At 40.0% G+C, this 25,469-nt stretch overlaps 2 protein-coding genes across 11 annotated transcripts; one reads left to right on the top strand and one right to left on the bottom strand.

The window, feature by feature from the left end:
- Nucleotides 1-99: 99 nt before the first annotated feature.
- MRPS18C (mitochondrial ribosomal protein S18C) lies at nt 100-14,101 on the top strand. Of its 2 annotated transcripts, XR_004972512.1 has the most exons (7): nt 100-333; nt 1,130-1,182; nt 3,179-3,262; nt 4,507-4,564; nt 5,085-5,144; nt 13,503-13,650; nt 13,892-14,101. XR_004972512.1 is itself a non-coding variant. In XM_036338403.1 (6 exons), the coding sequence occupies exons 1-6, from the start codon at nt 234-236 to the stop codon at nt 5,300-5,302; spliced, it is 432 nt and encodes a 143-aa protein (XP_036194296.1). In that variant the 5' UTR covers nt 100-233; the 3' UTR covers nt 5,303-5,343. The 2 variants fall into 2 exon arrangements, 1 of the variants encoding a protein (XP_036194296.1); XM_036338403.1 differs by lacking the exons at nt 13,503-13,650; nt 13,892-14,101 and adding an exon at nt 5,226-5,343.
- On the bottom strand, nt 2,433-24,920 carry ABRAXAS1 (abraxas 1, BRCA1 A complex subunit). Of its 9 annotated transcripts, none has more exons than XM_036338323.1 (9): nt 24,760-24,920; nt 22,408-22,498; nt 18,346-18,382; nt 16,186-16,252; nt 12,249-12,442; nt 10,336-10,455; nt 9,515-9,599; nt 7,925-8,039; nt 2,433-7,542 (listed from the first exon to the last, which is right to left on the bottom strand). In XM_036338323.1, the coding sequence occupies exons 1-9, from the start codon at nt 24,844-24,846 to the stop codon at nt 7,109-7,111; spliced, it is 1,230 nt and encodes a 409-aa protein (XP_036194216.1). In that variant the 5' UTR covers nt 24,847-24,920; the 3' UTR covers nt 2,433-7,108. The 9 variants fall into 9 exon arrangements, with proteins under 9 accessions (XP_036194216.1, XP_036194244.1, XP_036194227.1 ...); XM_036338351.1 differs by having other exon boundaries at nt 22,408-22,494; nt 24,760-24,888; XM_036338334.1 differs by lacking the exon at nt 24,760-24,920 and adding an exon at nt 24,382-24,494.
- Between the last annotated feature and the right edge of the window lie 549 nt (nt 24,921-25,469).

Raw genomic sequence — 25,469 nt, forward strand, 5'->3', positions numbered from 1 at the left:
GAGGCACCTGCGTGGCAGCCCGCCTTCCTCCCGTCCAATCGTAGGTGCCGCGGGCTTGTGGCGCGGCGAGGGCGGGCATGTAAAGGGGTTGCGCAAACGCAGTGAACACGGTCTCCGGCCCCGGCATTGGCTCGCGGAACCTTGGACGCGAGTCCTCGGGCTCACCCGGGAGCACCGGAAAGGACTTGTGCGGAGGACTTAGGAGGAGGAAGGGAAGGGAGGACCGAGGAACCATGGCTTCTGTGGGTGCTCTTTGCAGTGGTCCGGGAAAGAGAAAGTTTACCTGCTTCCTGACGGCCGCCGTCCGCTGCCCAAACCCAGGAACCCGAGCGGGTAAAGTCTCCCGCCCTCTGCTCCGCGGTGGCACTGCCGCCGCCCCAGCCCGGATTAGGTCGGGGAGTCGCCGCTGTTAGGTCAACGTCGCCGTTTTCCGGGCAGTGGAAGTTTCTCCTGGGTGGGAATCTGTAATGGCCTAGGACTAGTATTTTAAAGCTGAAAGGGACGTGAGGCGTCTTCCAGTACACTTCATTTTTTTAACGTACGAGGAGAGTAATGGGGTGATTATTAAAGAGACAGGGACTTGCCTGAGACCTCCGGGTCGATTTGTAAGGAAGGGACATCTCCAGAGCCATCCAGCAGCAAATTCCGGATGTCTGAGGTCCCAGATCAGGGCGAAATTGTGAGCGAGGCCCTCGAATCTGTAATTTTTGTACTTTCATCTTTTCTGTGCTTCTCTATCAGTAACTATTCTCTGTAAGGGGTCTGTTACACGTTTTCCCTCTGTTGCTTCTCCCCGAGTATTTGCATTAAAAATCTGTTTCTAACCGTGGGGTGAAGGGAATATAAATATCGCAAGAGAGCAGATGAGAGATTGTGTGGATGGGGAAAGGACATATATAATACCCTTTTCCCAAAGCCCTGGAAGGCACATCCATATTAAGTCTTACTCTGCCTCAAATCTAAAGGTTTTTGTCCAGTCAGTGTGAGTATAATGAATAGAAAACCTGCCTTTTATATTCAGGTGTCCCTTGATTTTTTGTCCCTTGATTCATCTTGCCTCCATAATGCAATGTCTTTAGCTACTCAGCTAACAAAGAATTGGTTTGTTGCTGTTTTTGTTTACTTGCAGTGCTGTGGAGAAGTTGTTCACAATATAAGCAGGTAACCAGCAATGAGGACCTGGTAAGAATTGTTTCCTTCCTTTTTATAAGGCATTTGCAAATATGACCAAATTCTTATACGGTTATTTTAGCTGTTCAAATAGAGTTCAACAGGAGGACAATACAATCAATAATCATTAGTCTGAGTTTGAAAATTATAATTCATTGATGAGTAGTCACGTGAGTTTTCAAGAGAATTCCTAGATTTCTAGAAAGAAGCATGGCTTCTGCCCTGGTTGGTATGGCTTAGTTGGTTGGAGCATCGTCCTGTACACCAAAAGGTGGTGGGTTCGATTCCCGGCAGGGCACATACCCAGGTTGCAGGTTCTCGCCCCAGGCTGGGCGCATGTGGGAGGAAACCAATTGATCATCACTGTTTCTCTTTCTCCCTTCTTCTCTCTCAAAATCAATAAAAAAATGTTTTTTTAAAAAGCATGGCTTCTATAATACATTTTTTTCTTCCTAGATCTTAAATTTAAAGATATGTGCTTTGAGAATTTAAAAAGGTTGTTTGGGTGGATAGAATAATTGCAGATAATCCAACAAAGGCATTATATACAAAGCTTACTTACAGGTTGGCTCTTCCCCATTTCAAATTCGATTTTATTGCCCCATTCAATTTTTTGGGGGGAGGGTTGTCTTAATAAATGAGAGATCAAAATGAAAGTTTCATATGAGGACATTAAATATAATTTCTTCTGTCCTATAGATGTATTTTTATAGGTTTTAAGTGCTAGGGTTGGACTTGGCAGTATAGGTTTTCTTCCTACTTGCAAAGATAATCTGACACTAATCAGACCATACAAAGCACACAGTACAGTGTAGGGAAGGAATATAGTCAGTCATTACATGTGAGCTGAATGTAAATTGGTTTAAGAACATTTGAGGACTTGGAAAAAACAAAGAACTCTAGTCCTCCTGAGCATCTATCTTAGTCATTCAATTCACAACCTACCTCAAGAGAGTGAAGGAAATTACTAGAGCTCCTTTTTAGGTTGTTAACCCCACTTAGACGCTAATGAAGCTATGGGCTTTCTCAGAAAAAAAGCACACATGCCCGGCCAGTGTGGGTCAGTGACTGAGTGTGGACCTATGAACCAGGAGATCACGGGTCAGGGCACATGCCCGGGTTGCAGGCTGCAACCCTAGTAGGGGTCGTGCAGGAGCAGCTGATCAATGATTTTCTACCATCATTGATGTTTCTATCCCTCTCTCCCTCCCTCTCTCTGAAATGAAGAATTTTTTTAAAAAGCTATTCAAAAAACAAACGAAAAAGGCACACAGTCCCACTCATTTGAAATTTTACATACAACTACAGGAGTTAGAGGACTTTAAAGCCATTTCTAAATTAAGAATCTCTAGACTGGAGATGCTTATACTCGTAGGAGGGAGGCATTGTGACAAAAGCATATAGTTAGTGAAGAAAGGAAGTCCAAAGGCTGACACAAACTTATAAAGCAGTCTGGGAGCCATAAAATGGTGGTCAAAGGACCTTATGTTATAGTAAGCTATGGGGCATTGTCTTTTAAAAGCAAAAATAGTGATAAAACATCTGATAAATATGGGAATGGATTTAGACATCACATATGACACCTGTTGTGCTATAAGATTTTCTTAATTTAAATCTTAAGAATTTTTAGTCACTTGGGCAAAACAGTTGAGGAGAGAATCACTTAGTGCAGATTTAATTTTGTTTCTCCCATAAGCTCTTTTTTCTCCAAAGACTGTATTTTATCCGAGAATCCATGACTTACCTCCTCCTTAACCAAACTAAGCCAAAATAAAACACTTGTACAAAATATGGAAAAGCATACTGAAATCTTTAAAATGGTGAATCCTTTTCAGAAGTACTTGTTTTTTCTTTTACAAGCCAAGATGTTGTATTCCTTTTCACAGTAAGAAAGGTAGAACTAATTCTTTGGATAGATTTAAATGTGGTAGCTTTAAGGTTTAGTGTTTTTTAGATTAGAAATTAACCCATTAAACTTTTTAATCATATTCTTTTCCCTTTATCCTAGCCTGTTCCAATAGAAAATCCTTATAAGGAGCCTCTTAAAAAGTGCGTCTTGTGTGGAAAACGTGTAGATTATAAGAATGTACAGGTGAGATGTTTACTTCACTATGATAATTGATTCTAGGATTTTGCTTTTTAAATTAGTCCTAACTAAAGAGAATCAAGTCAGTTTTATAACAGGCTTTATGGAGGGGCAACTGTTTTAGCAATATCATAATTCCAAACCTGGTTATATTTCTGTGTATAAAGCATCTCTATTTTATTCTAATAATAGCTCACAATGGCAGTAATTCTCAGTTGATGGAGGTGAGTAGTTTGGAAAAAGCTCCTCTGGTGAAGTTGATCTCTATCTCACCAACCATATCACTGCTTCAAATACAACTTTATCTGTTTTACAGCTCTCAGCAAGTTAAGTGGCAAATCTGGGGTAGAGAATGATGTTGAAGTATACTGACAATAGTATAAAGTGATAGCTGCCTTATAGGGAGAAAAACCAAGAAATTTTTAAATGCACGTATTAGGAAAGGGAACATATGTAATACTTTCAACAATAAAGAATTATAAAAAAAAAATAAGTCATAACAATATAAAAATAAATGCAACATATTGGGAGCATTATGCCAAGAACACTGCCTGGCACCTGGAAGGTGCTAAAGAATTTAAATTTATGAAACATAATTATAGCAAATGGCCCGATGTACCTATATCTCTTAAAGACCTCACTATAGTCTGGTATTATGTGACAGCCTATCATGATAGGTGAAATGTTTAGTATTTCATTGTAAGCAGGAGCATTTTAGAAAAGAATCTGTATAAACAAGAAAACAGCTTTAGCCCTGGCCGGTGTGGTTCATTTGGTTCAGTGTTGTTCCATGCACCAAAAGGCCACTGGTTCAATTCCCAACTAGGGCACATGCCCAGGTTGTAGGCTTGATCCCCAGTAGAAGGCATGCAGGAGCCAGCCCATTGGTGTTTCTCTCTCACATTGATGTTTCTCTCTTCCTTTCTCTAAAATTAAAAACATTTAAAAAAAGAAAACAGCTTTAGCACTGAAACAATATGCTCATTAATCTGTTGTACAAACTTTTTGAACAGACTGGGTAAGAGATGTTAACTTTAATAATTGCTTTAGTTACTTAAAAAGATAATCTGTCAATAGGATGAGCATAGTAGTATTTTTCATATTTTATGAAGTTTGTCTGAAATTCATTAGTAAACCTTTATATAACTGGAAGGTGACGTGAGGTATGCTTTTTGAAATTTACAGTCAAGAATGAATAATACATGTATTAATATAAATTTTTTCTTCCTCTCCAAATAAAACTCAAACAGCTTTTGTCCCAGTTTATTTCTCCATTTACTGGATGCATTCATGGAAGGCACATAACAGGTATTTTGTTTTCTCTTATAGCAACTTATAAATCTACTTTTGTTATTTAAGAAAACTGGCAAATTTTTATTTTCAAATAGTATATAAATCACTGTTAGCAAGCTTAGTATTTAAGAAAGCTTCTTATTCCAAAAAGACTATTTTACATGTCTTCTCATACTCAGAGATAGCTATAATCTGACGTGTAGAAAACTTGGGTTTAAAAAATTGTTTTGGTATTTTGGAGTATACTATAATCGCTCCTAGACTATTATTTAAACAGAGACCTATTTCTCATAGGCCAAATTGGATCTGCCACTTATTTTTGTAAATAGCTTAGTTTACGTAGTGTCTGTGGCTGGCTGCTTTGTGTATTAAGAGTAGAGTTGAGAAGTTACGGCAGAGACTGTACATCCCACAAAGTTTAAGATATTTACTATCTGGCTCTTTACAGGTTTTCTGATCCTTCCTTGACTTAAGACAATTGTTATGCATTTTGAATATTGGTATTTTTTATGACTAAGAAAGCATTGTTTTATAGGTCTTTGTGGGAAGAAACAAAGAGAAATCACAAAAGCTATTAAGAGAGCACAAATAATGGGTAAGAGAATCTGAAAAAATGATTTGGGCTTATCAATTTTGGTTGTTATCTTTTGTGAAGAACTTAATTGTCTCTTTACAGGATTTATGCCAGTTACATACAAGGATCCTGCATATCTCAAAGACCCTAAAATTTGTAACATCAAATATCGGGAGTAAATTATGTAAAGTTATCAGCAATAAACTTATTTTAAAATAAATGGTTGTTGACTCAAACTATAAGATTTAATAACTTTTAGAAAATTAGTAGGCTAAAGTAAATCTTATCAAACTATAAATCATTGTAACTCTTAATTTGAAATTTTCTGAGGAAAAAGTGTTTCAGGAGTGAAGTGAGGCGTTACCTATCCATACCAGTGAGTGTTCACTAAATAAAACCAGATTATTTCAAGTGTTAACACTCATTACATTTCCATAAACATGAATAAAAAAATTGGTACTGTAGCACTGTCATGTATATCTGTTCCACAAATAGCTTATACAATAAGACTGCTGAAAATGGGATATTAAATATGGAAGAGATGACTTGTATTGGGATTTTACTTTAGGTCCAGATTATGTCTTGTAGGTGGCATTTTATGGATATAGTACAGGAAAGTGGAATGCTTGTATAATGTACAAATCCCTCACGATGGTGTGGACCTGAAATTGCTCAGGAAGGTTTTCTAACTAGCAAATACAGGTATACTGGACTAGGAGAGTGGATATTCTCTTTGTAGATATGTTACATTGGATGGATAGTGGTGATGTTACAGGATCTCACATTTATTCCTGGGCTAGTCTCTCCTGAAACTGGTAGTGTCCTTTAAATAAACTGATCCATAGGTGATACATTGTGTCGTCTTATTGCCAAAAGTTGGAGGGAAATTTTCCTATATTCTTTTCCTCCTTTTACCACGCTTAAAGTTGGGTCATCAAACTTAATTAGCTGTGTACTAATTAATGACCTGAGCAAGCTTCTCTGATTAGCAGTTATACAACAGTATAAGCTAAATACTTTTTGTACCTCTATAGCATTTTAGCAAATTGAACTTTCCATTGAGGCACGTTTAAACTTTAATCTGAGTAAATATGTGGGATCTTTGAAAAATCTCAAGCTGTTATCTAGAGAAGATATTTGCATACATGTTGGCTGCTTGTTACCTCTGCTGTTCCTAGTCTTGCCTGTGCACCCAAGTTTTGTTCATTTATTGGTTACATTTAGACATTATCTATGTTCTATATGCTCTGATGTTTGATTATTTTTAAATAGGGTTCAGACTGACAACCTGTTTCCCTCCTTCTGCCCTCCACACCACCACAGGCTTCTTACGTAACCAATAAAACAGCCCAGAAGTAACTCATTATTTGCAAAATCATTCCTGGTATTATGTGGGCTTCCTAAGCACCCCATGGTAACTAGTGCATGTTAACACATAGATAAAAGATGATAATTTTTTATACTGGCTATGAATTTGCTCTATTAGGAAATAACATGGAAAAGCAATAGCCAAAGTGCATGCTCAGCATTTCATACAGTGAGTGAAACATGAAGGCTTCATGTGATGTGTATACTTCATGGAAAATTCTCACAATTATGAAACAGACAAATACAAAAAATACAGCAAAAGCTCTCTTAGCCAACCTCCACTTAACCAATTCATTAAATTGGGTTAAACTAAACATTCTTCCTAAAAATCTTACTGAAGCCCATGACTCTCCTACCTGTTGAGTTCTGCATTGCCAAGAGTCAGCTATTTTGTTTTCATACCTGTAAGTTGATTTGTTATTGTATTGTTGAAAAATAAGCATTAAAAAGAAAGTTACTCTTGCAATAAAAACGAAGTAAATGCTTTGAAAGTCCAATAGAAATAGCTTTAAAAAAATAGTTGTCAAATTAGGTGTGGTTAGGTTGTGTTTTTTTTTTTAATGTATTACTGCAAATAGCCAAACACAGCTGATCAAAAATCTTTTGGCCTGAAAAGATCAAAATGTAGGAGACCTTGGATAGTCACCAGAATCCTTCATTTTCTCAATCTCCTCATCTGTTTCTGGGCTGCTTGTGGATGATTTTTCTTGGTTACTACTATCAGTATCTGTTTTAGATGGTTGACTTTGTATCTCCAACAGCCGTGACTTCTTGAATTGCCATCTGTCATCTGTATCTAAAGCTTTACGCTTCCTCTCTTGCCGTGCAATACTAGCTGGACTAGCTTCAGGAATGTCAGTGTATTCTACCATTAAGGTCAGGTTGTCCACCACATTGAGTTGGTGATTGGTATTACAGCTACTTTTAGAGATATGCCGATTTTTCAAGGAGATAACACATGAGTGAAGAAATTCACAATCTGGAAAAAAGGTCCGTAAAGCTTGACAAAGAATAATGTTCTCCTGAGGGTCTTTTTGGACATTCTTCTCTCCTAAAACAAAATAAAGTAACAGTTCAACATACAATAGTTGTTCTACAAAGCATTTATAGTTATCTGTTAGTAAAGTTGAGTCAGAAATACTAACAATTTTATCAAATTGTCTAAACTGAGAAAAATGACTTGCATAATCCCAAACTCCTACTCATGCCATAATATTCTAAGGGAACATTAGAATTAAATTCTTTAATGTCAACAATAGAATATATCTATAATAGTACCATGTTCTTTGCTCAGTGGGATTTAAGAGTATTAATAAAACAATTATTTTTAATCTTAAGATGGGCAAATTCATCCATGCAGCCGGCTCATCCATAATTCAAATCAGAACTTTTTTTAGGCATAGAAAGAGGTGGTGTGCGAACTTTTTACTTACGTGCTGCTTGAATCTGTGCTTGTTTTCTTTTTTTAATTTCTTGTTTTAATCTGTTTACATCCTTTAGTAGTTTCTCTACTGCTTCTTCACTCTCTTCTACTTGTTTGCATATACTCTGCAAAATAAAATAATGCAAGGATATGGATAAAGTTCCCAGTCTGGGTTCATAAAATCCTTCATGGTACATAATATTAAGTATTATTTGCTTTTATAAAAACTTTAATTTTGCTATTTTTTTGGAGGAACTCAACAATAAGCACTTGTATGGTACTTTATAGGTAGCAAATGTTTTACAGATGTATTAATTTCCCTGGCTTTATCATACCAGTTATTTCTTTGATAATGCACTAAAATAAAAATAACTCGCTTTGAAACAAAAAATACTGTACTGTTTTGAGAGGTAAACATTTAATATTAAAGAAAATTGACTGAATTTTACTGTTATGGAAGAATTTTCATACAGGACCTTCATAATTTCTGTAAAAGAAACTATTTTTTTATTTTTAACTGTTGACACTATTACAGATGAAAAATGTTTAATACATCAAATAAATAAATATCATGATACACATTGATGTGCCTTTATCACTATCAACTATATAAAAGCATGTATACATTAGGGAAAAACTGCAGAATATGGCAAAATGAAAATAGTTATATTGCAGTGGTGGAATTCTGAATGTTTCTCTTTTCTAAAATTCCTGTACTATCATTCATATTAGTAGTGTGTAAAATGTATTAACGTCATTTCTCTTAGTGTGCTATATTGATGAGTATGGTGACCATGGAAGTATACTATTGTAAGCTCCATCTGGAGGAAGCATAGTTGACTAGTAGCCCAGCTGCCACGCTTTTGGACCCACTACTGTGTCTGTGCTTAGGCCAGGCTTTCTCTAGGCTGCTCTTAGTGACTGAGCATGTTGTGGGTATTATTACAAGCCCATTCCTATAGGACAACTTTGCCTGGCTGAAACTTTCTCGTCCTGCAGTCTAAATAAAGCTCTTCCTACCCAATTTGCTTTCTCTGTCTTTTTCAGGAGCACTCTCCCCTTCTCAGCCTAATAAATCTATCTAATCCTACCTTGATGTTTACTTCTCAAAGCACTGAACTGACAAAGATAGAACTAAATACAGTGCTAGACTGTCTTGTTCCCAAATATTTGCTGTTGTTTTTATCCTATAAAAGGATTATATGTCCCTACCTATTGTCATGCGATGTCCTCTGACCAATGAAATATAAGTGGAAGAGACAAGCCACCTCTGAGCAGTTTTAAGAACTGTGAATTTCCACTAGCTTTCTTGCTCTTCCTTTGTCATGAGAAGAGCATGTCCCATGTAAGGGCTGCACCTTCAGTCTGGATCCTAGAATGAAGATACTAGTACTTAGAACAGGAGCAGAGTTGCAGCCAAGACATAATGCGAGACTAAACTTTTGTATGTATAGGCTACTGAGATTAAGGTCTTTGTTACTGAAGCTAAATGAAACTAAAGTTAAATCTAATCTAATGTCAATTTATCCCTAAAAATTCTCAATGATCAATTTGATATCAACTCTAAAGTGGTCTCTAAGTGTTGGACAAGTTATGTTACCTTTAATTCCTCTTGTAAAGAAGCATACATTTCATTTATCTTGTGTACTTCCTTTAAAGATCCATCTTCTTTAAAAAACTCAGGGCTGTAAAACATCATTTCATCAGGCAAGTGTACAGAACTCATTTAATGATATGATGAAAAACTTATTGGTAGTTGAGCTATGGAAGAATCACAGTCATATTTTACTGATCTTAAAGCTTCATTGATTGAAAGAGGCAACATTATTTTACATACCAAGAAGAAAAAAATGCTAAGGCATGGTTTGTAAAACATCCCAATTTGAGGTAAATTTAAAACTGTACATCTTAGAATCAACGAAATGTATGACACTGGTAAGCACTGTGGGAACACAAAAATAAATAAAATCTAGTGCCTTTTCTGAGAGTTTATTCACTAGGAAGTATCCTGTAATACCAGTGTTGCTATTTCTGACAGTCATTTCTTTAATGGTCACAAAAAAATTGTAACTTAGCAGCTGGTAGTATGTGTGAATCTTGGCTAAAGCCTCATTTTTTGTATTTATTATGCAGTCTAATTTCATGCCTTTAATCTGAACTGATGCCTTAGAAAATTTATTATTTTAAGGCTAGCTACTTATTCTTAGAAAATACGTTAAAATATGCAACAACTTCCCTCTGTATTTTATAAATGGACAAGTGCTAGAAGGAAATATGGAAAAAGTAATAGATCTAATTTATCTGAGTGATATGGGTATTAGTCGATTTTCCTTTTATTTTTATTCAGTTGTATAATTTAAAAATTAATTTCAGTAAATGAATAGGAATAAGTTTAGTGGGGAAGCAATTGAGGAATCTCACCTGTGTGTTTTTACTGCTCGGCTAAAACCAGTGGATGTACAGGAACCTGAAACAGTTTTATAACCTAGTTGTTCAGACATGCCCAGGTTGGCCACCACTAAAGGTATCCTATGAAAAAGTCTGAGGAAATAAAATTTTAAAATAAACCTAGAATAAAGGCAAAGATTAGCATCTACTTATTAGTATACACTACCTTTCCCCTACAAGATTAAAAAACAAAAAAGTTCTATTATTACTTATCCAAGATAGAATTTACTGACTTGAGGAAAATGGCTTTTAAAAGTTGTGAAGTGCCCTAGTCAGTTTAGCTTAGTGGTTAGAGGATTGGCCCATGGACTGAAGTATCTCAGGTTTGATTCCAGTCAAGGGCACATACCTCTGTTGCAGACTTGATCCCTGGTTCTAGTTGGAGTGTGTGCTGGAGGTAACCAACTGATGTTTCTCTCTGTCTCTCCCCCTCCCTTTCAAATTCTCTAAAAATCAATGGAAAGCCCTAACTGGTTTGTTTCAGTGACGAGAGTGTCGGCCTGTGGACTGAAGGGTCCCGGGTTTGATTCTGGTCAAGGGCATATGCCCGGGTTGCGGGCTGGATCCCCAGTATGGGACTTGCAGGAAGCAGCCGATCAATGATTCTCTCTCATCATTGATGTTTCTATTTCTCTTTCCCTCTCCCTCTGTGAAATCAAAAATATATTTAAAAAAAAATTTTTAAATAATAAAAATCAATGCAAAAATATCCTTAGGTGAGTATTAAAAAAGAAGTGGCATGTACATAGTATAAAATAATTACATAAAAATACTTTTATGGCTATTGTAACTGATTAGCACATCCAATATAATAAAAGGCTAATATGCAAATACTGAATGGAGGAATGACCAGTCGCTATGACATGCACTGACCACCAGGAGGCAGACGCTCAATGCAGGAACTGCCCCCAGTGGTCAGTGTGCTCCCACAGGGTGAGTGCCGCTCAGTCAGAAGCCAGGCTCACGGCTGGCGAGCGCAGTGCGGGAGCCTCTCCTGCCTCTGTGGCACACTAAGGATGTCTGACTGCCAGCTTAAGCCATCAGTTGGACATCCCCCAAGGGCTCCTGGACTGTGAGAGGGCACAGGCCAGGTTGAGGGACTCCCCCTGAGTGCACAAACTTTGTGCACCGGGCCTCTAGTATAAATATAAGGCTGTATTGTTGAGATTTAGCCTATCTTCCATGAATAATAAAATTAACCTTAGTTGGTACTCTTTCAAAATTCTCGTATTCCATGAAAATGTTTATATAACCTTTGGGGAGTCTGTTAAACCATTTTGGTAGATCATCAAGAACTACCTTGCTTCCTTGTAGAGGTTATAGAAAAGCTGCTCAAGTATCTAGGTTTAAATTCTACGTTATATCCTTTAGCAACCAATATCTAAAGCACACAGTCCTAACCAGTTTGGCTCAGTGGATAGAGCGTCGGCCTGTGGACTCAAGGGGCTGAGGTTCGATTCCGGTCAAGGGCATGTACCTTGGTTGCGGGCACATACCCAGTATGGAGTGTGCAGGAGGTAGCTGATTGATGTTTCTCTCTTATCGATGTTTCTAACTCTCTCTCCCTTTCTCTCTGTAAAAAATCAATAAAATATGTTTAAAAAAAATATCTAAAGCACACATTTTTTCTACCTTATGTTAAATAATAGCAAACCCTCAGTGCCAGAAACGTAAGTCAACATTCCATACTGGGCTTCTAATTTCTTTATCTGACATTCATTTTCCCATCTATTAAGAACAGATGGTAAGACACACTTCAGAGCAATATTATGACAATCTAATGTAACAATGTATGAAAATACTTGGTAAGCTACTAAAAGTGCTATAAAAATATTGAGTGTATTTTTCTATTAGCTGAGGATAGCCAATGACTGGCCAACATTTACCCTTTCTGTGGTTTATATAAGGCATGCTCCAGCCGATGAGTAGAACAGCTCTCTGTTATTATACTTGGTGTTAATAGCAAAAAAACAAGTTCCCGGCTTGAAAGATGCTGCTGTAAATTTTTATGAAGTAGTCTTTCTCTAAATGTCATGATCTGGTCTGAATGGCGTCGGAATTTGTACCAACCCACCACATCCTGAAAGGAAATACAGAAAAAAAACAAAACACCTTAATAATTACAATTATTATGTGTCTTATCATAATTAAGCAATAAAATTGACAGCCTAAAAAATGGCTTTCTTAATATTTAGCAAGATTTGGGGCATATGTAAACAAAACATACACTTAAATATACACTTTTACACTTCGTAAAGTATGCAAACTGTCTTGCAGTTAAATTACTTTTTATTCAGTTTCAGGACTAAATTTTATTCAATATAGATTAGGGGGAAAAAGATTAACTTCTTTTATGGCATTTTGCTCTTTTAAAATCTTAATCTTTAGCTCGGCCATGCCACTGGTGGGGGACCCAGACTGGTACCAGGCACTGCTCCGGGCTCAACCATCTCTACTTAGGGGAGACTGTCTGCTTCCTGCTAGTGCTTTGCTGCGGGTGGTGGGGGAAGGGTAGACAGGAGGGGGTTCTAGCGCTGGGGGTGGCCCTGGCAGAACTGGCCACCGCCTTGGCAGCCCAGGCAACCAGCCTCCTGAACCCCCAGGGAGCGGGGATCCAGGCAGCGGGGGGTTGTTTGAGGCTGCAGCCCGCTTCTCACCCACCACCTGGGCCCTGCCACCTCAGGGGGAGTGACCACGCTGCCTGTGGAGGAACCAGTTGTGTCCACAGATGAGGTCATCTTCCAACTCACTGTTAGACTGGATAGACTGGCCCCAGGGACACCTAAGGCCAAGGACCTAGAAGTCCCCTTGATTGCTGTGGTTCAGTGGTCCACCCCCAAGCTGCCCTTCACCCAGAGCATCTACACCCACTACCACCTGCCCAGCGTTCGTCTGGACGCCCATGCTGTGTGATGACTACTTCTTGTGAGTCCCCAGTTCAGACCTATGAGCATTTCTCGGTCACCTACATGCTGCTCAACAATCTCCAAGACTTTCTTGCTGTGAGGCTTGTGTGGACCCCAGAGCACGCACGGGCTGGGTGACTTTGAGGATCAATCAAGATTGTGCTCCTGGAAGCCCCTTGCTGAGGAACACTGTACAGATAGATGTGTTTACTGGTCGCTGTTTCTGCCCCCCAGGAAACCAGCTGTGTGAGGACCTTCGGGCCATGCAGGCTGCCTAGACTCCATTGTCTGCCACACGCCTCTCAACCCTGGCTTTTCCTGGAAGGGCAGTGCACTCACCTTCAGTGTAGCCTTCCAGGCTCTAAGGACAGGGCTCTTTGAGGTGGGCTGGGGAGGTGCTGGAGAGGGGGTGGACGGTGTGGTGGGTGATGCAGAATGTTGGGATAGGAGGCATCAGGGCTGCTAACTGCTGGAGATGAAATACAATGGATGGCACTAAAGGCAGGCCGAGGGAAGGTGGAATTTAGGTCCAATATTTGTCTGTCAAGGGGAAAGGTGATTTGAAAGGAGGTCTGGGGCCTGGAAGCCAAATGGGAATGCTGATCTGTGTCTTTCCACCCCAGCTGAGCCAGCACATGAAATTGAAGCTACAATTCACTGCTAGTGTGCCCCATGCTCCACCCGAGGCCCAGCCCCTCTCTGGAAAGAGCAGTCCCAACAGCCCAGCTGTCCGGGACTTGGTGGAGAGGCACCAGGCTAGCCTGGGCTGCTCTCAGTCCTTCTGCCACCAACAGCCTTCCTGCAGCCACCTCATGAGGTATGGAACCAAGGGAGGGGAGCCGCTGGACTCAGTAGAGGCCGGAATTGGAGCGGGAGCAGGAAGCGGTCCCGAGGTCTAACTAGAGCCCAGATCCTCTGCCTTCCTCCAGGTCCGGCAGTGTGATGGAGCGCAGGGCCATTACACCCCCTGTGGCCTCCCTAGTTGGCTGCTCCCTCTACCTGCCCCCAGAAAAGGCTGTGCTCTCTGCACAAGATTGCAAGTGCAAGTGCAAAGTCCTGGTGGTGGAGCCCATAAGGTAGCACCTTGCAGGCCCTCTTACACTCCCAGAAATCAAATTCTCTGGAGGGGGTCCTTGTTCCAGGCTGTCTCCTCCTAGGGATGCCTCCCATTGTAGGTGAGGAGGCCATAGCCTGTCTGTGTCTGCTGGTGAGGTGAAATGGGCAGGTATGGCTGCAGCACTAAACCAACAGTATTTCCCTGACTTCCTGGTGGGGGGTCGGGGAGAGGGGGTGCTGGTTCCACCCCTTGGTCAGGGAAAGGGTTCTAAGAGCTCCCTTGTTTCCCTGCCTTGTTCCCTGGTTCTAAGTTTATAAAGTGGTTTCTCATTCCTATTAAGTTGTCTTTCCTACCTCTGACATTCCCCCCAACTTACTCACCCTAGGGCTGAGATTAGAGGGTGGTGATGCTAAAGGGACCCAGACAATGACCCTCCTGTCTCCGAGGGGAGGGGAGATAGCTAGGTGGCCTCTTCCTGCCCCTCATGTTTGTGTTTGCAGCCTGAAGCACTTTAAGTTGTGTGAGTTTTGTTTTTGTTTTATGTCTGTCCCTATAACTTATTCTCCAATTACTGCTTCTAAATGAAATAAGACTATTAAATGCCTGTTCAGGAGGGAAAAATAAAATTAAAAAAAATCTTAATCTTTAGTCAAAATTTAAACTAAGAAAATGTCAATGAAAACAAGTTGAATTCCTATATGGATAGTTGGTTTGTTAAATAAGTAAGTTGAACCCAGTAGCTTTTAAAACTGAAATTTATATGGTAATGATTTATCACCTACCCCAGAGAATTGGTTTCAAGACTGAATAAGATCATGTGAAAGGGTTGTGAACATGCTAAAGAAATGTGTTGTTAAGTGTTACTAAACCTTTTTAAACTACAAAATTAATCTCATTTGCTGAAACTTAGTAATTGTAAAAAAGAGAGAAAACAATCACTTCACTTAGAGATCTGTCTGTGACCATTTCAGCAACTAAGTTTTATATTTGCTCATTTAAATTGAGGAAATTAAAATTACTTTTTAAAAAAATATATTTTTATTTATTTCAGAGAAGAAGGGAGAGGGAGAGATAGAAACATCTATGATGAGAGAGAGTCATTAAATGGCTGCCTCCTGTACACACCCTACTGGGGATTGAGCCCGAAACCTGGGCTTGTTCCCCTATCAGGAATTGAACCATGACCTCCTGGTTCATAGGTTGACGCTCAACAACTGAGCCATACTGGCCAGGTAAAGTTACATCTCTTTACAACTAACACATTTTTACAGGTACATTTAAAAAATATAATTGGAAACCCAAGCATTTCCAACAAAGGACTTTTTGAAAGAAACTTCTTTTACTGAATTTACTTTTATTTTGAACTCAGAGATCAAAAAATTTTAAGAGGAAAACAGTACCCAGAAAAATTTTGTATTTGGGAAAAAATATCTATTTTGATCATTCAACAAATTTTAACTGAACACCAGGTATGCAGTGGAGGAATCAAATTAGGTGCTATATAGGAACTCATCCCTGCACTATAAAAACAAGTAACTGCAGCTATGTAAAAACAGTAATGGATTAAGTCCTAAAATAAATGGTACTGGGAAGGGGTACGGTGGGAAAGTAGAAGAGGAAGAGATCAATGTTCATTAGAATAGTCAAGGGAAGAATGAAAACAAGATTAATTCTTTTAATGACTAGTTTTGCTTTCAGAGCAGCCCCTTTAAATTTCTGGAAAGAACAAGCCTTACCTCACCTGCTTTATAGGACATCGTGATGACACATGGTGCTTAAAAGTTCTGTCAAAGTGTTACATGCTTTTAGGAACTGAAAATAATACTTATAATATAAAAGACAAGGTAAGTCAGGGAATACCTTTTTGATACTTGATAGTATTTTCTTCAGTGCTTGCTCATTTAACTCACCAGAAGAATTGTAGAAACTGTAAAAGCCAAAATTAAAGGCATTTCAAATAAGCTAAAAATATGATTTTATTAGCACCTTTAATTTTAGTTACTCCTAACCTAACTACCCAACCCAAATCCATATATATCTACCTGCTTGTCAGATGAAGTTCTAAAATAAATAGAGAACGTTCTCAAAGTATCAGACTTAAAGTGGTAGAAATATGAGGTCCATAAGCAATGAAAAAGGAAAAAGGGTTGGAGAAACCTCAAGAGATATCTTTGGGCATCACATTTTCTTGAAATAAAACACTATTCATTAAATACAGGTATTTGTGAATTCACGCAGCCAGTTCAAAATTAATTCATAATTTACTTATTAAAACTTAAAGGAAAATATTGATACATACATAAGAGATGTAAAGTGAGTATTGGAGCACAATAATGAAAAGACAATTTATTCATTGTTAATTCCAGAGGCAGTATTTGCATTAAATTAAGAGAAGTGTTTCAGGAGTTGGTTTTTTTTTTTTTTTTAATGGGGAGTGCAGGAGAGCACAAAATAGGTACTGCTTTAGTTTAGTGTTCGTTGTTCTGTAGCTGGAAAGTCAAAGATGTAGGGAGAATTAAAAGATAATTCTAAAAGATTTTAAACTCTAAAACGTTTACTTCCAGCCTTCTTTCCCTTTCAACAAGGAATGCATGTAATATTTTCCTTCTGTTAACATTCATTGAGATAAAACATATTCTTTTGTATGATGGTGCACTATCTGTAATGCAAAATCCTTTATAAATAAGTGACTGTAATACGTTTAATGGTAATTCTAATCTACACTAAACATTAAGTTACATAGAACTGAAGGTATATCCTAATGGACAATGTTTTTTCTTTTTAAATTACAAATGCTTACATTAAAAGTTTTTAATGGAGCCCTAGCTGGTTTTGCTCAGTGGATGGAGCATTGGCCTGCAGACTGAAGGGTCCCAGGTTCAATTCCAGTCAGGAGCAGGTACCTCGGTTGCAGGCTCCTCTCCACCTTGGGCCCTGGTGCCTGTGCAGGAGGCAACCGATCATTGTGTTTCTCTCACATTGATGTTTCTCTCTGTCTTTCCCTCTCTCTTCACGCTCTCTAAAAATCAGTGGGAAAATATCCTCGGGTGAGGATTATTAAAAAAAAAAATGTTTCTAATGGAAAAATAGACAAAATAAAGTGTTCCATCTACCAAAGGCAGGTCCAGAGAAATACTTTTCATGAGTCTCCACCAAGAATCCCTTAGTCATTCAACAAATATGTTTGTATGTTCATTGTATGTAAGGCACTATATGAGCTATACCTCTTTTTGGTGCAGCAGTTTAAGACTATACTAAGCCTTTATTTCTATCATCCCCTACCATAAATTTTTATCACCTTAACCATGTGCTCCATTACAACTATTACACAATCACTAAGTGTGACTGTAAGATAATAATGTTGATTATTCATATACAGTTTATGTAAATTATAAAGCTATTTCATTAAAACTATACCATGTTATAGTTATAACTGTCTGCTTTATGAACATTCATTTGTGTACTTTTCCAAATGTATGTAACAATACTTCAATAAAAAGTATTTAAAAATACCACAGCTTATATTAAAAGCTAACAATACTACTTCTATCTGTAGGACTAAGAGCACAAGTTTTCACCCTAGAATAGCAAAAGGAAGCAGGGTAAAGAACCTAACTGGTTAATTGACAAAATATAACATTAAAAGAATATGATAAGTGAAGAAACCTATGATAAACTAGAATTAAAGGGTAGGAAAAAAGGCTGCAGTTGATGTATGAAATTGTGTCACTGAGTTTATAATAATGCAATGAGATGAGTGGGTGTGAGAAGGAAAAGCAATCCTCAAAGTAAACTGGTACCTGGGAGAGGCAGTAGAGACCAGCTAACACAAGCATATAAATACAAAGAATGAAATATTAGGGTTGAAATGAACAAGTAAACTTTCATGTATTAAAAAAAAGTCTTTTCATTTTAAACAGCAGCACCACATATAACAAAGATACTCCGTTAGTTTTAAAAATTACTTCACCTGCAGAGTAATTTTCACAGTGGATCATTTACTTGCTCTTGCTTACTCACCTAAAAAGCTGATAACACGGAATATATTTCTGAATGTCTGGAAAAAAGAATTTTTAGTTACAATTACATTAATTGTTATTTGATAACATATGTCGAATACTTCGTCCCAGGAAGTACTTTACCATTATCTCATTTAAACCTCAGAACAAACCTAGGAGACAGATGTTATTCCTTCCATTTTAAAGATGAAGGAACAGGCAGAGAGATTAAGTGACTCTCCCAAGCCAGTGGTAGGGCCAACATTCAAAGAGCTTCACTCCTAACTAGAGTGGTATATTCCTTCTGTGTATGTTACTAACAACAACACAAAAGATAAATTCAAAGTTGCAATTTTTCCTTTGAGTTCTAAAAAGGGTTATGCTCTAATTCTACTCAATTGATAAAAACAGCTGTTAATGGGATAATCTTTTGTTATTACAAGTAGTTGTCTCACAAAGGATTTGTTAATGTTAACTACAAACTATCAAGAAAAAAACCCAAACATCTTTTTCTTTACAGGGCATGGGACGATGCTCTAACCAACTGAGCCATACCGGGCCAGGGCAAAACCTCTTTTAAGAGGTTAGTTTTATTTCTTGTCAATAGAAATAAATCTAAATAGGGAAAGTGATCATCCTCCTTAGACATTTTTCTTCTAGCAAATGTATACTACCCTCAGATAAATCTCTGTCTGAAAAAACACTGAACAGATAAGTCTTTGTAACTGATAACAGCTAAACATTCTCTGGTGCAGATTACAGAGAGTATAAAATGAAAATTTCATTAACCAAAGCAATATAGGAATTTATATATCTTGGATTTTATCTGTTATGTGTCTTAAAGTAATCTAATATTTTAAAATAATTTGAGCAAATAAGCATTTCTATAGCACTTGGCTGACACCTTAAAGCTGAGCACTATCCCTGGCACAAGGACTCAGTAAATGGTTGCTTATTTAAACTCCTCAAAGTGTCTTTGATACTTTGGGCAGCATACCGATTAAAAGAAAAAGCACCCCCTCCCCGCCCCCCAAAAAAGGTCAAATACATAAACTCTCAATCTCATTTGTAATTAAGAAATGCAAATTAAAATGATTTTTTTTTTTTTTTTTTTTTTTTACTTATCAAGTTGGCAAAGATTAAAAGACCTGATAATAACCAGTGGTGGCAAGATTATGGGGACCCAGGTACTTTTACATATTGAGGAGTCTAGGATGGCATGACTTTTCCAAAAGGCAATATGTCTACCTCTAGGAATCTGACTTTCAGATATATTCAAAGGCAAAAAAGATACATGCACAATAAAATGTCTACTATTTTATTACAAATAGAAAGTCATTCATAGCTGTTTAAATAAGTTATGGTATGTCCATATAGTGGGACTCTGAAGCCATTAGTAAGAATGACAAACTATATACAATGGCATTCTTCTGTACTAATAACATCTTGGAAATATTTATTCATGTATAGATGATCCCATTTGTGTAAATGAAACATATAGTAGTACATATGAAACCAATAGTGGTGGCCACAGAGGAAACTAATGAGAGTGAGTTTAAATTGACTTTATATATTTACTTTACACATATACACTATATTTATACACACATGTAAATTTACATATAAGTACTTCCATTGTTAACTTTTTAAAGTGGCAAACAAAAAATGACATGAATAATGTGAATATCCTATCTAATAATAGACAAACATGGTAATTGACCGTACCTTTGCTACACCTCCCATTGGCTAATCAGCACAATATGCAAATTAACCGCCAACAAAGATGGTGGCTGGCAGCCACGCAGCTGAAGCGAGCAGGAGGCTTGCTTGCTCCAGTGATGGAGGAAGCCAAGGTTCCCCGCCTGCTGCGGCCTGGCTCTGAGCTCCGAAAGCAACTAAGTTTCAATTATAGAAGCTAAACAAACCCCAGATACCTGCTTTCAGCAGGCCGTGGCCTCAGAGCTGGAGCGAGCAGGAGCCCGGCTCTCAGCTCCAGTGATGGCAACAAAATTTCAATTATAGAAGGTAAATAAATCCCAGAATTAAAAAAAAAGAAAAAAAGGAGAGGCTGGGAGCTTCAGTCGCCGGCCAGCCTGGAAATGGCCCCCGGCCCCTCACCCAGACTGGCCAGGCACCCCAGTGGGGACCCCCACCCTGAAGGGGGTGTGACCAGCTGCAAACAGCCATCAGCCCGTCACCCAGGCTGGCCAGGCACCCAAGCGGGACCCCCACCCTGATCCGGGACACCCTTCAGGGCAAACCAGCCGGCCTCCACCCGTGCACCAGGCCTCTATCCTATATAGTAAAAGGGTAATATGCAAACTGACCCCAACAGCAGAAAGACTGGGAATGACTGGTCACTATGACACACACTGACCACCAGGGGACAGACGCTCAATGCAGGAGCTGCCATCTGGTGGTCAGTGCACTCCCACATGGGGGAGCTCTGCTCAGCCACAAGCCAGGCTGATGGCTGCCAGTACAGCGGTGGTGGTGGGAGCCTCTCCTGCCTCCTCAGCAGCGCTAAGGATGTCCGACTGCAGCTTAGGTCTGCTCCCCGCTGGCAAGTGGACATCCCCCGAGGGCTGCCGGGCTGCCAGAGGGATGTCTGATTGCCAGCTTAGGCCCAATCCCCCCGGGGAGCAGGCCTAAGCCAGCAGGTGGTCATCTCCTGAGGGGTCCCAGACTACGAGAGGGCACAGGCCTTGCTGAGGGACCCCCTCCCCGCCCGCCCCTCCCCCCCCCCCCGCCGAGTGCACAAATTTTTGTGCACCAGGCCTCTAATAAACTTATATCTTTCTGAAAAGCAATCTGAGAGTACAGATCAAGAACTTTAAAAATGTTCATAACCCTGCCTGGCGGGTGTGGCTCAGTGGTTGAGCTCAGACCTATGAACCAAGAGGTCACAGTTTGATTCCCAGTTAGGGCACATGCCTGGGTTGCAGGCTTAATCCTTTGTGGGGGGCGTGCAGGAGGCAGCTGATCAATGATTCTCTCTCATCATTGATGTTCCTCTCTCTCTTCCTCTCCCTCTCAGATCAATGAAAATATATCTTTAAGGAAAAAAAAGATTCATACCCTTTGACATTATAATCATATTGCCAGGAAAATATCTATAACAAGGAAAATATCTATACAAGGATGTTCACTGTAGTATAACTTATGATAATAAAAATTGGAAATAACTCTGATTATAATTTACTTATTTTAAGGACTGCTGAAAGTCCACAGAAGTAAGGCCAGAGAATACAATGCAGTTATAAAAAATGATAGAGGATAATTTAACATGGGAAAATGGTCATGATACAATGTTGTCATGATGCAAATTTTTTATAAAGTACACCACCAATTTTTGTTTAAAGAAATATGCTCAGGCCCTGGCCAGTGTGGCTTAGTTGATTAAGTGAGCGTTGTCCCATGTACCAAAAGTTCGCTGGTTTGATTCTAGCTCAGTGCACATGACCAGGTTGTGGGCTAGATCAATAGAAACATATTTAAAGAAAAAATGTTCAAAAAAAGCTGTATGTGTTAATCAGAAAACTCCCCTATATATTTTAAAGCTCTCTTTTTCCTCTTTTCCCCCCTGAAAGAATAGCTGCCATCATTGTTTTCCCACAGTAATGTTATATGCTTACGTCCCAAACTTTTTCTGCTTTAGACTAGGCCATGGCCATAATTTTAATTGAGAAATGAGGACAAGCCTGAATGGTGTTGCTCAGTGGTTGAGTGTTGACCAATGAACCAAGGGATCATGGGTTTGATTCCTGTCAGGGCACATGCCAGGTTGTGGGCTTGCTTCCCAGTAAGTGGTGTGCAGAAGGTAGCTCATAGATGATGTTTCTTTCTCATCAATGTTTCTATCTCTCCATCACTCTCCATTCCTCTCTCTCTCAAATCAATAAGAACATATTAAAATATATATTTTTTTAAGTTGTTTTTTTAAAGAGAAATAAAGGCAATGTGGTCTTTTAAAATCTGCTTTTAAAAAATTTTTGTTTTTTAAATCAATTTAAAAAGTAATTTATGTTGACCCCTTTTTAGCATAAACCATCAACAATAGGAGACAAAGAAATAAGTTACTCACCTATTGTATAAATAACTTCAACATCATCCATTTGGGAGTCAGTAATGCTATTCTTGGCTTCACCTTTCACTTCCCCAAGGAGAAAACCTTCCTATGGATAAAAATAAGAAAGGGTAAATATATGGAATATACTGATAGTATGACCATTCAGTCACTTAACTAACCAATCTCTCAAGTATTTAACAATGTATACAGTATGTGCTTCCAGCTTGGGGGCACAGAAAACAAAGACTAGATGCATTCTAAGTTTAGTTGGGAAACATGAACAGTTAAATAAAAATGAGTAGAGACTGTAATTGCCACTGTAATTTTAGCATATTTGGGAGAATAAAAGGTTTAAAGCCAGAAATGAACACACAATGCCTGAGGAATGAGGAGCAGAGCAGTTTGCCTGGGAACTGAAGGCTCCCATTTGTAAGGAAATCATATAGGAATAACGCCAATAATGGAACATCCCAAATGACTAGCCAAGGACTCTGAATTGATGGCACGTACTCCTGGGAGCCAGTGGAGGCTTCTGAGCCTATAAAATGACACAATGATCAATGCTTTTAGATTAAAAATCGTACAAAACATTAAAGATTTGAAATTCAATGTCAGAGTCTTTCTAAAAGGGGAGCTGAAAAAAAGAAAGAAATAGCCCAGCCAGCGTGGCTCAGTGGTTGAGTGTCGACCTATGAACCAGGAGGTCAGGGTTCGATTCCCGGTCAGGGTACATGCCTGGGGTTGTGGGCTCCATCCCCACTGTGGGCATGCAGGAGGCAGCAGATCAGTGATTCTCTCTCATCATTGATGTTTCTATCTCTTTCTCTCTCTCCCTTCCTCTCTGAAATCAATAAAAACATACATTTAAAAAAATATATAAGGTGCGCTGAGAGCCCTGATTCTTTAAGAACTATATGCATTCCTGCTAAAACAGTGGTGATTTGAGTGCTGGAGAATTCAGTTATTTCTTTTGGCACTAAGACCTACATGCTTGACCAACAATGAAGGTTTTGTCATTATAATTAAAAACACTTTTTCCTCCCCATTTCATTAAAGAAGAGCACAAAAGGAATGTTTCCACGATGTGAGGGTTTACTGGACAAAAAGGGAACCAAATCCAGAACTTTATGCTCTAGTACTCTAGACAAATCCTGGGAAAGGAAGCGGGACAACACAAGTATGATTAGAGTCAGCCTTCAGCCCGGGGGCCTGGTGGCTGCGTGCACACCCATGCACCAGGGGCCACAGGTTTGAGTCTCCGTCAGAGCACAGGCCCGGGTTCAAGGGAGCGTGCAGGGGGCAGCCAATCCATGTTTCTCTCTCTCCCTCTCCCTTCCCCTCTCTAAATATCAATACATATTTTAAAAAGGAAAAAGAAAATCACCCTTTAAAGACTAAAGGAAAAAGATCTAAGAAACAAGGGCCTAGCATTAATTATACTTCCCAAGGGCAAATATGCTACAGAGGATTTAAGGACCCATTCTGTTTACATTTACACTAAGACATCCCAAGATAATTTCCGCAGCTACATACATTTAAAAGAGTCCTATTTGCCTTTTCTAGGTGTTAATCAAGGTTATTTAAGAAATAACTAGAGTTTGTTCAGTATTTTCTAAACTACTATCAAGTTATTAAGCACTTACTCTAGGGCACTACTTTCTGGGCTCAAAGTTTTAGTGTTTAATTTCATGAAAAATACGTTTTAAAAAATAGACACTGTATTTTTAAAACTACTTCATTGCTTCAGAGGGTTTTAACCGAGGGCCTAGGGCAATTATATGAAATAAGCATTTAAAATCTACTATTTGAGCATAACTACTTAAATCATAACTGAAAACATCAGAAAAGGAACTAGCTGAGGCCTTACAACTTAATTTAATACTGATGCAAACGTCAGAGATCCGATACCCAATTAGGCTTTTTCACCCACTTAGATTCCCCCCAAAATGGCCCCTGGGTGCAGCGCCTCTGTATCCCGTAACCGGCTACCATTTCAGCGAACGCGGCGGTGGTGAGAACGGCTGTCGGTAACGGAGGACAGGGAGCCGGCCAGCCCCAGCCCGGGCGGCCGAACGCGGTGTGCTTTCTACTCACAGCCGGTCGGACCGAGAAGGGGGGCGGGGGAGAGAGAAAGGGGGTGTGCGGGTCACTCGGTCCGGGCTCGGAACCAACGCTGCTTCGCAAAGGGAGGGCTCATCCCGCAAAGACCTCGCGGGCGGGAGGCCCTCGGGCGGCCCAGGGGCGGGAGGAAGCAGCGCCCGCGGGCTGAGGCCGGCGCTGCGGCCCCGGGAGCTCGCGGGCAACGGCGGGGAGGGCGTTCGGCCTCTTCCGAGGCGACGCCGGATCCCGGGCCGCCCCTCAGCTCACCGAGTCCGAGTCCGTGTTGAGGTGCTGGAAGGACAGCGCGCCGAGCACGAAGCCCGAAAGCACCGCCGACGTACTCTCGCCCTCCATGCTTGGGCCGCCACAGCGGGGAACCCCTGGGAGCGCGCCAGGTCCGATCCCTCTCTGAGGCCGCACAGCCGCAAAGCAGGGCTGGGCGAGGGGGCGGGGCTGGGCGCTGGGCGGGGCCATGTCGGGCTAGGGGCGGGGCCTAGCGAGGAGCCCGGCTGGGAGAGGGGCAGGGCCTGCCTGGGAGGCGGGGCCCGCGCAGTGCACAGGACGCGGCGCTCTCGGCTGGAAAGCGGCCTGGGGAGGCGCGGGCGCCCTCTGTTGGCGAGGGCGCAGCAAGGCGGCTATGGCTGGTGGGACCCGCCCCTCTCTCTTCCCCCGGCTTTGCGCTCGGGTCCTTCCCTGGCTTCCCTGAGGCCGCTAGGTGTTGGGCACCTCTGGGGAGGGTACAGAATGTGTTTTGGTGGCCAGCTGATCCTGAGGAACCCGTGGCATAAAAGTGCAAAACTATCAAAAATGAACACTGCTGACAGAACGGAAGCATGGCTTAGTGGCATTGTAATATCACAATGGATATGCCGCGTTTATGGCTTTCAAACTGCAGGATGCTGCCCTTTACCAATGAAACTACTGAATACCAATACAAGTATCAGGGATTGTCTCTTCTAGAACTCTCCAGCGATTAT

This window comes from Myotis myotis, unplaced genomic scaffold, assembly GCF_014108235.1.
Source record: "Myotis myotis isolate mMyoMyo1 unplaced genomic scaffold, mMyoMyo1.p scaffold_m19_p_1, whole genome shotgun sequence".
In the NCBI taxonomy this organism is placed as follows: Eukaryota; Metazoa; Chordata; class Mammalia; order Chiroptera; family Vespertilionidae; genus Myotis; species Myotis myotis.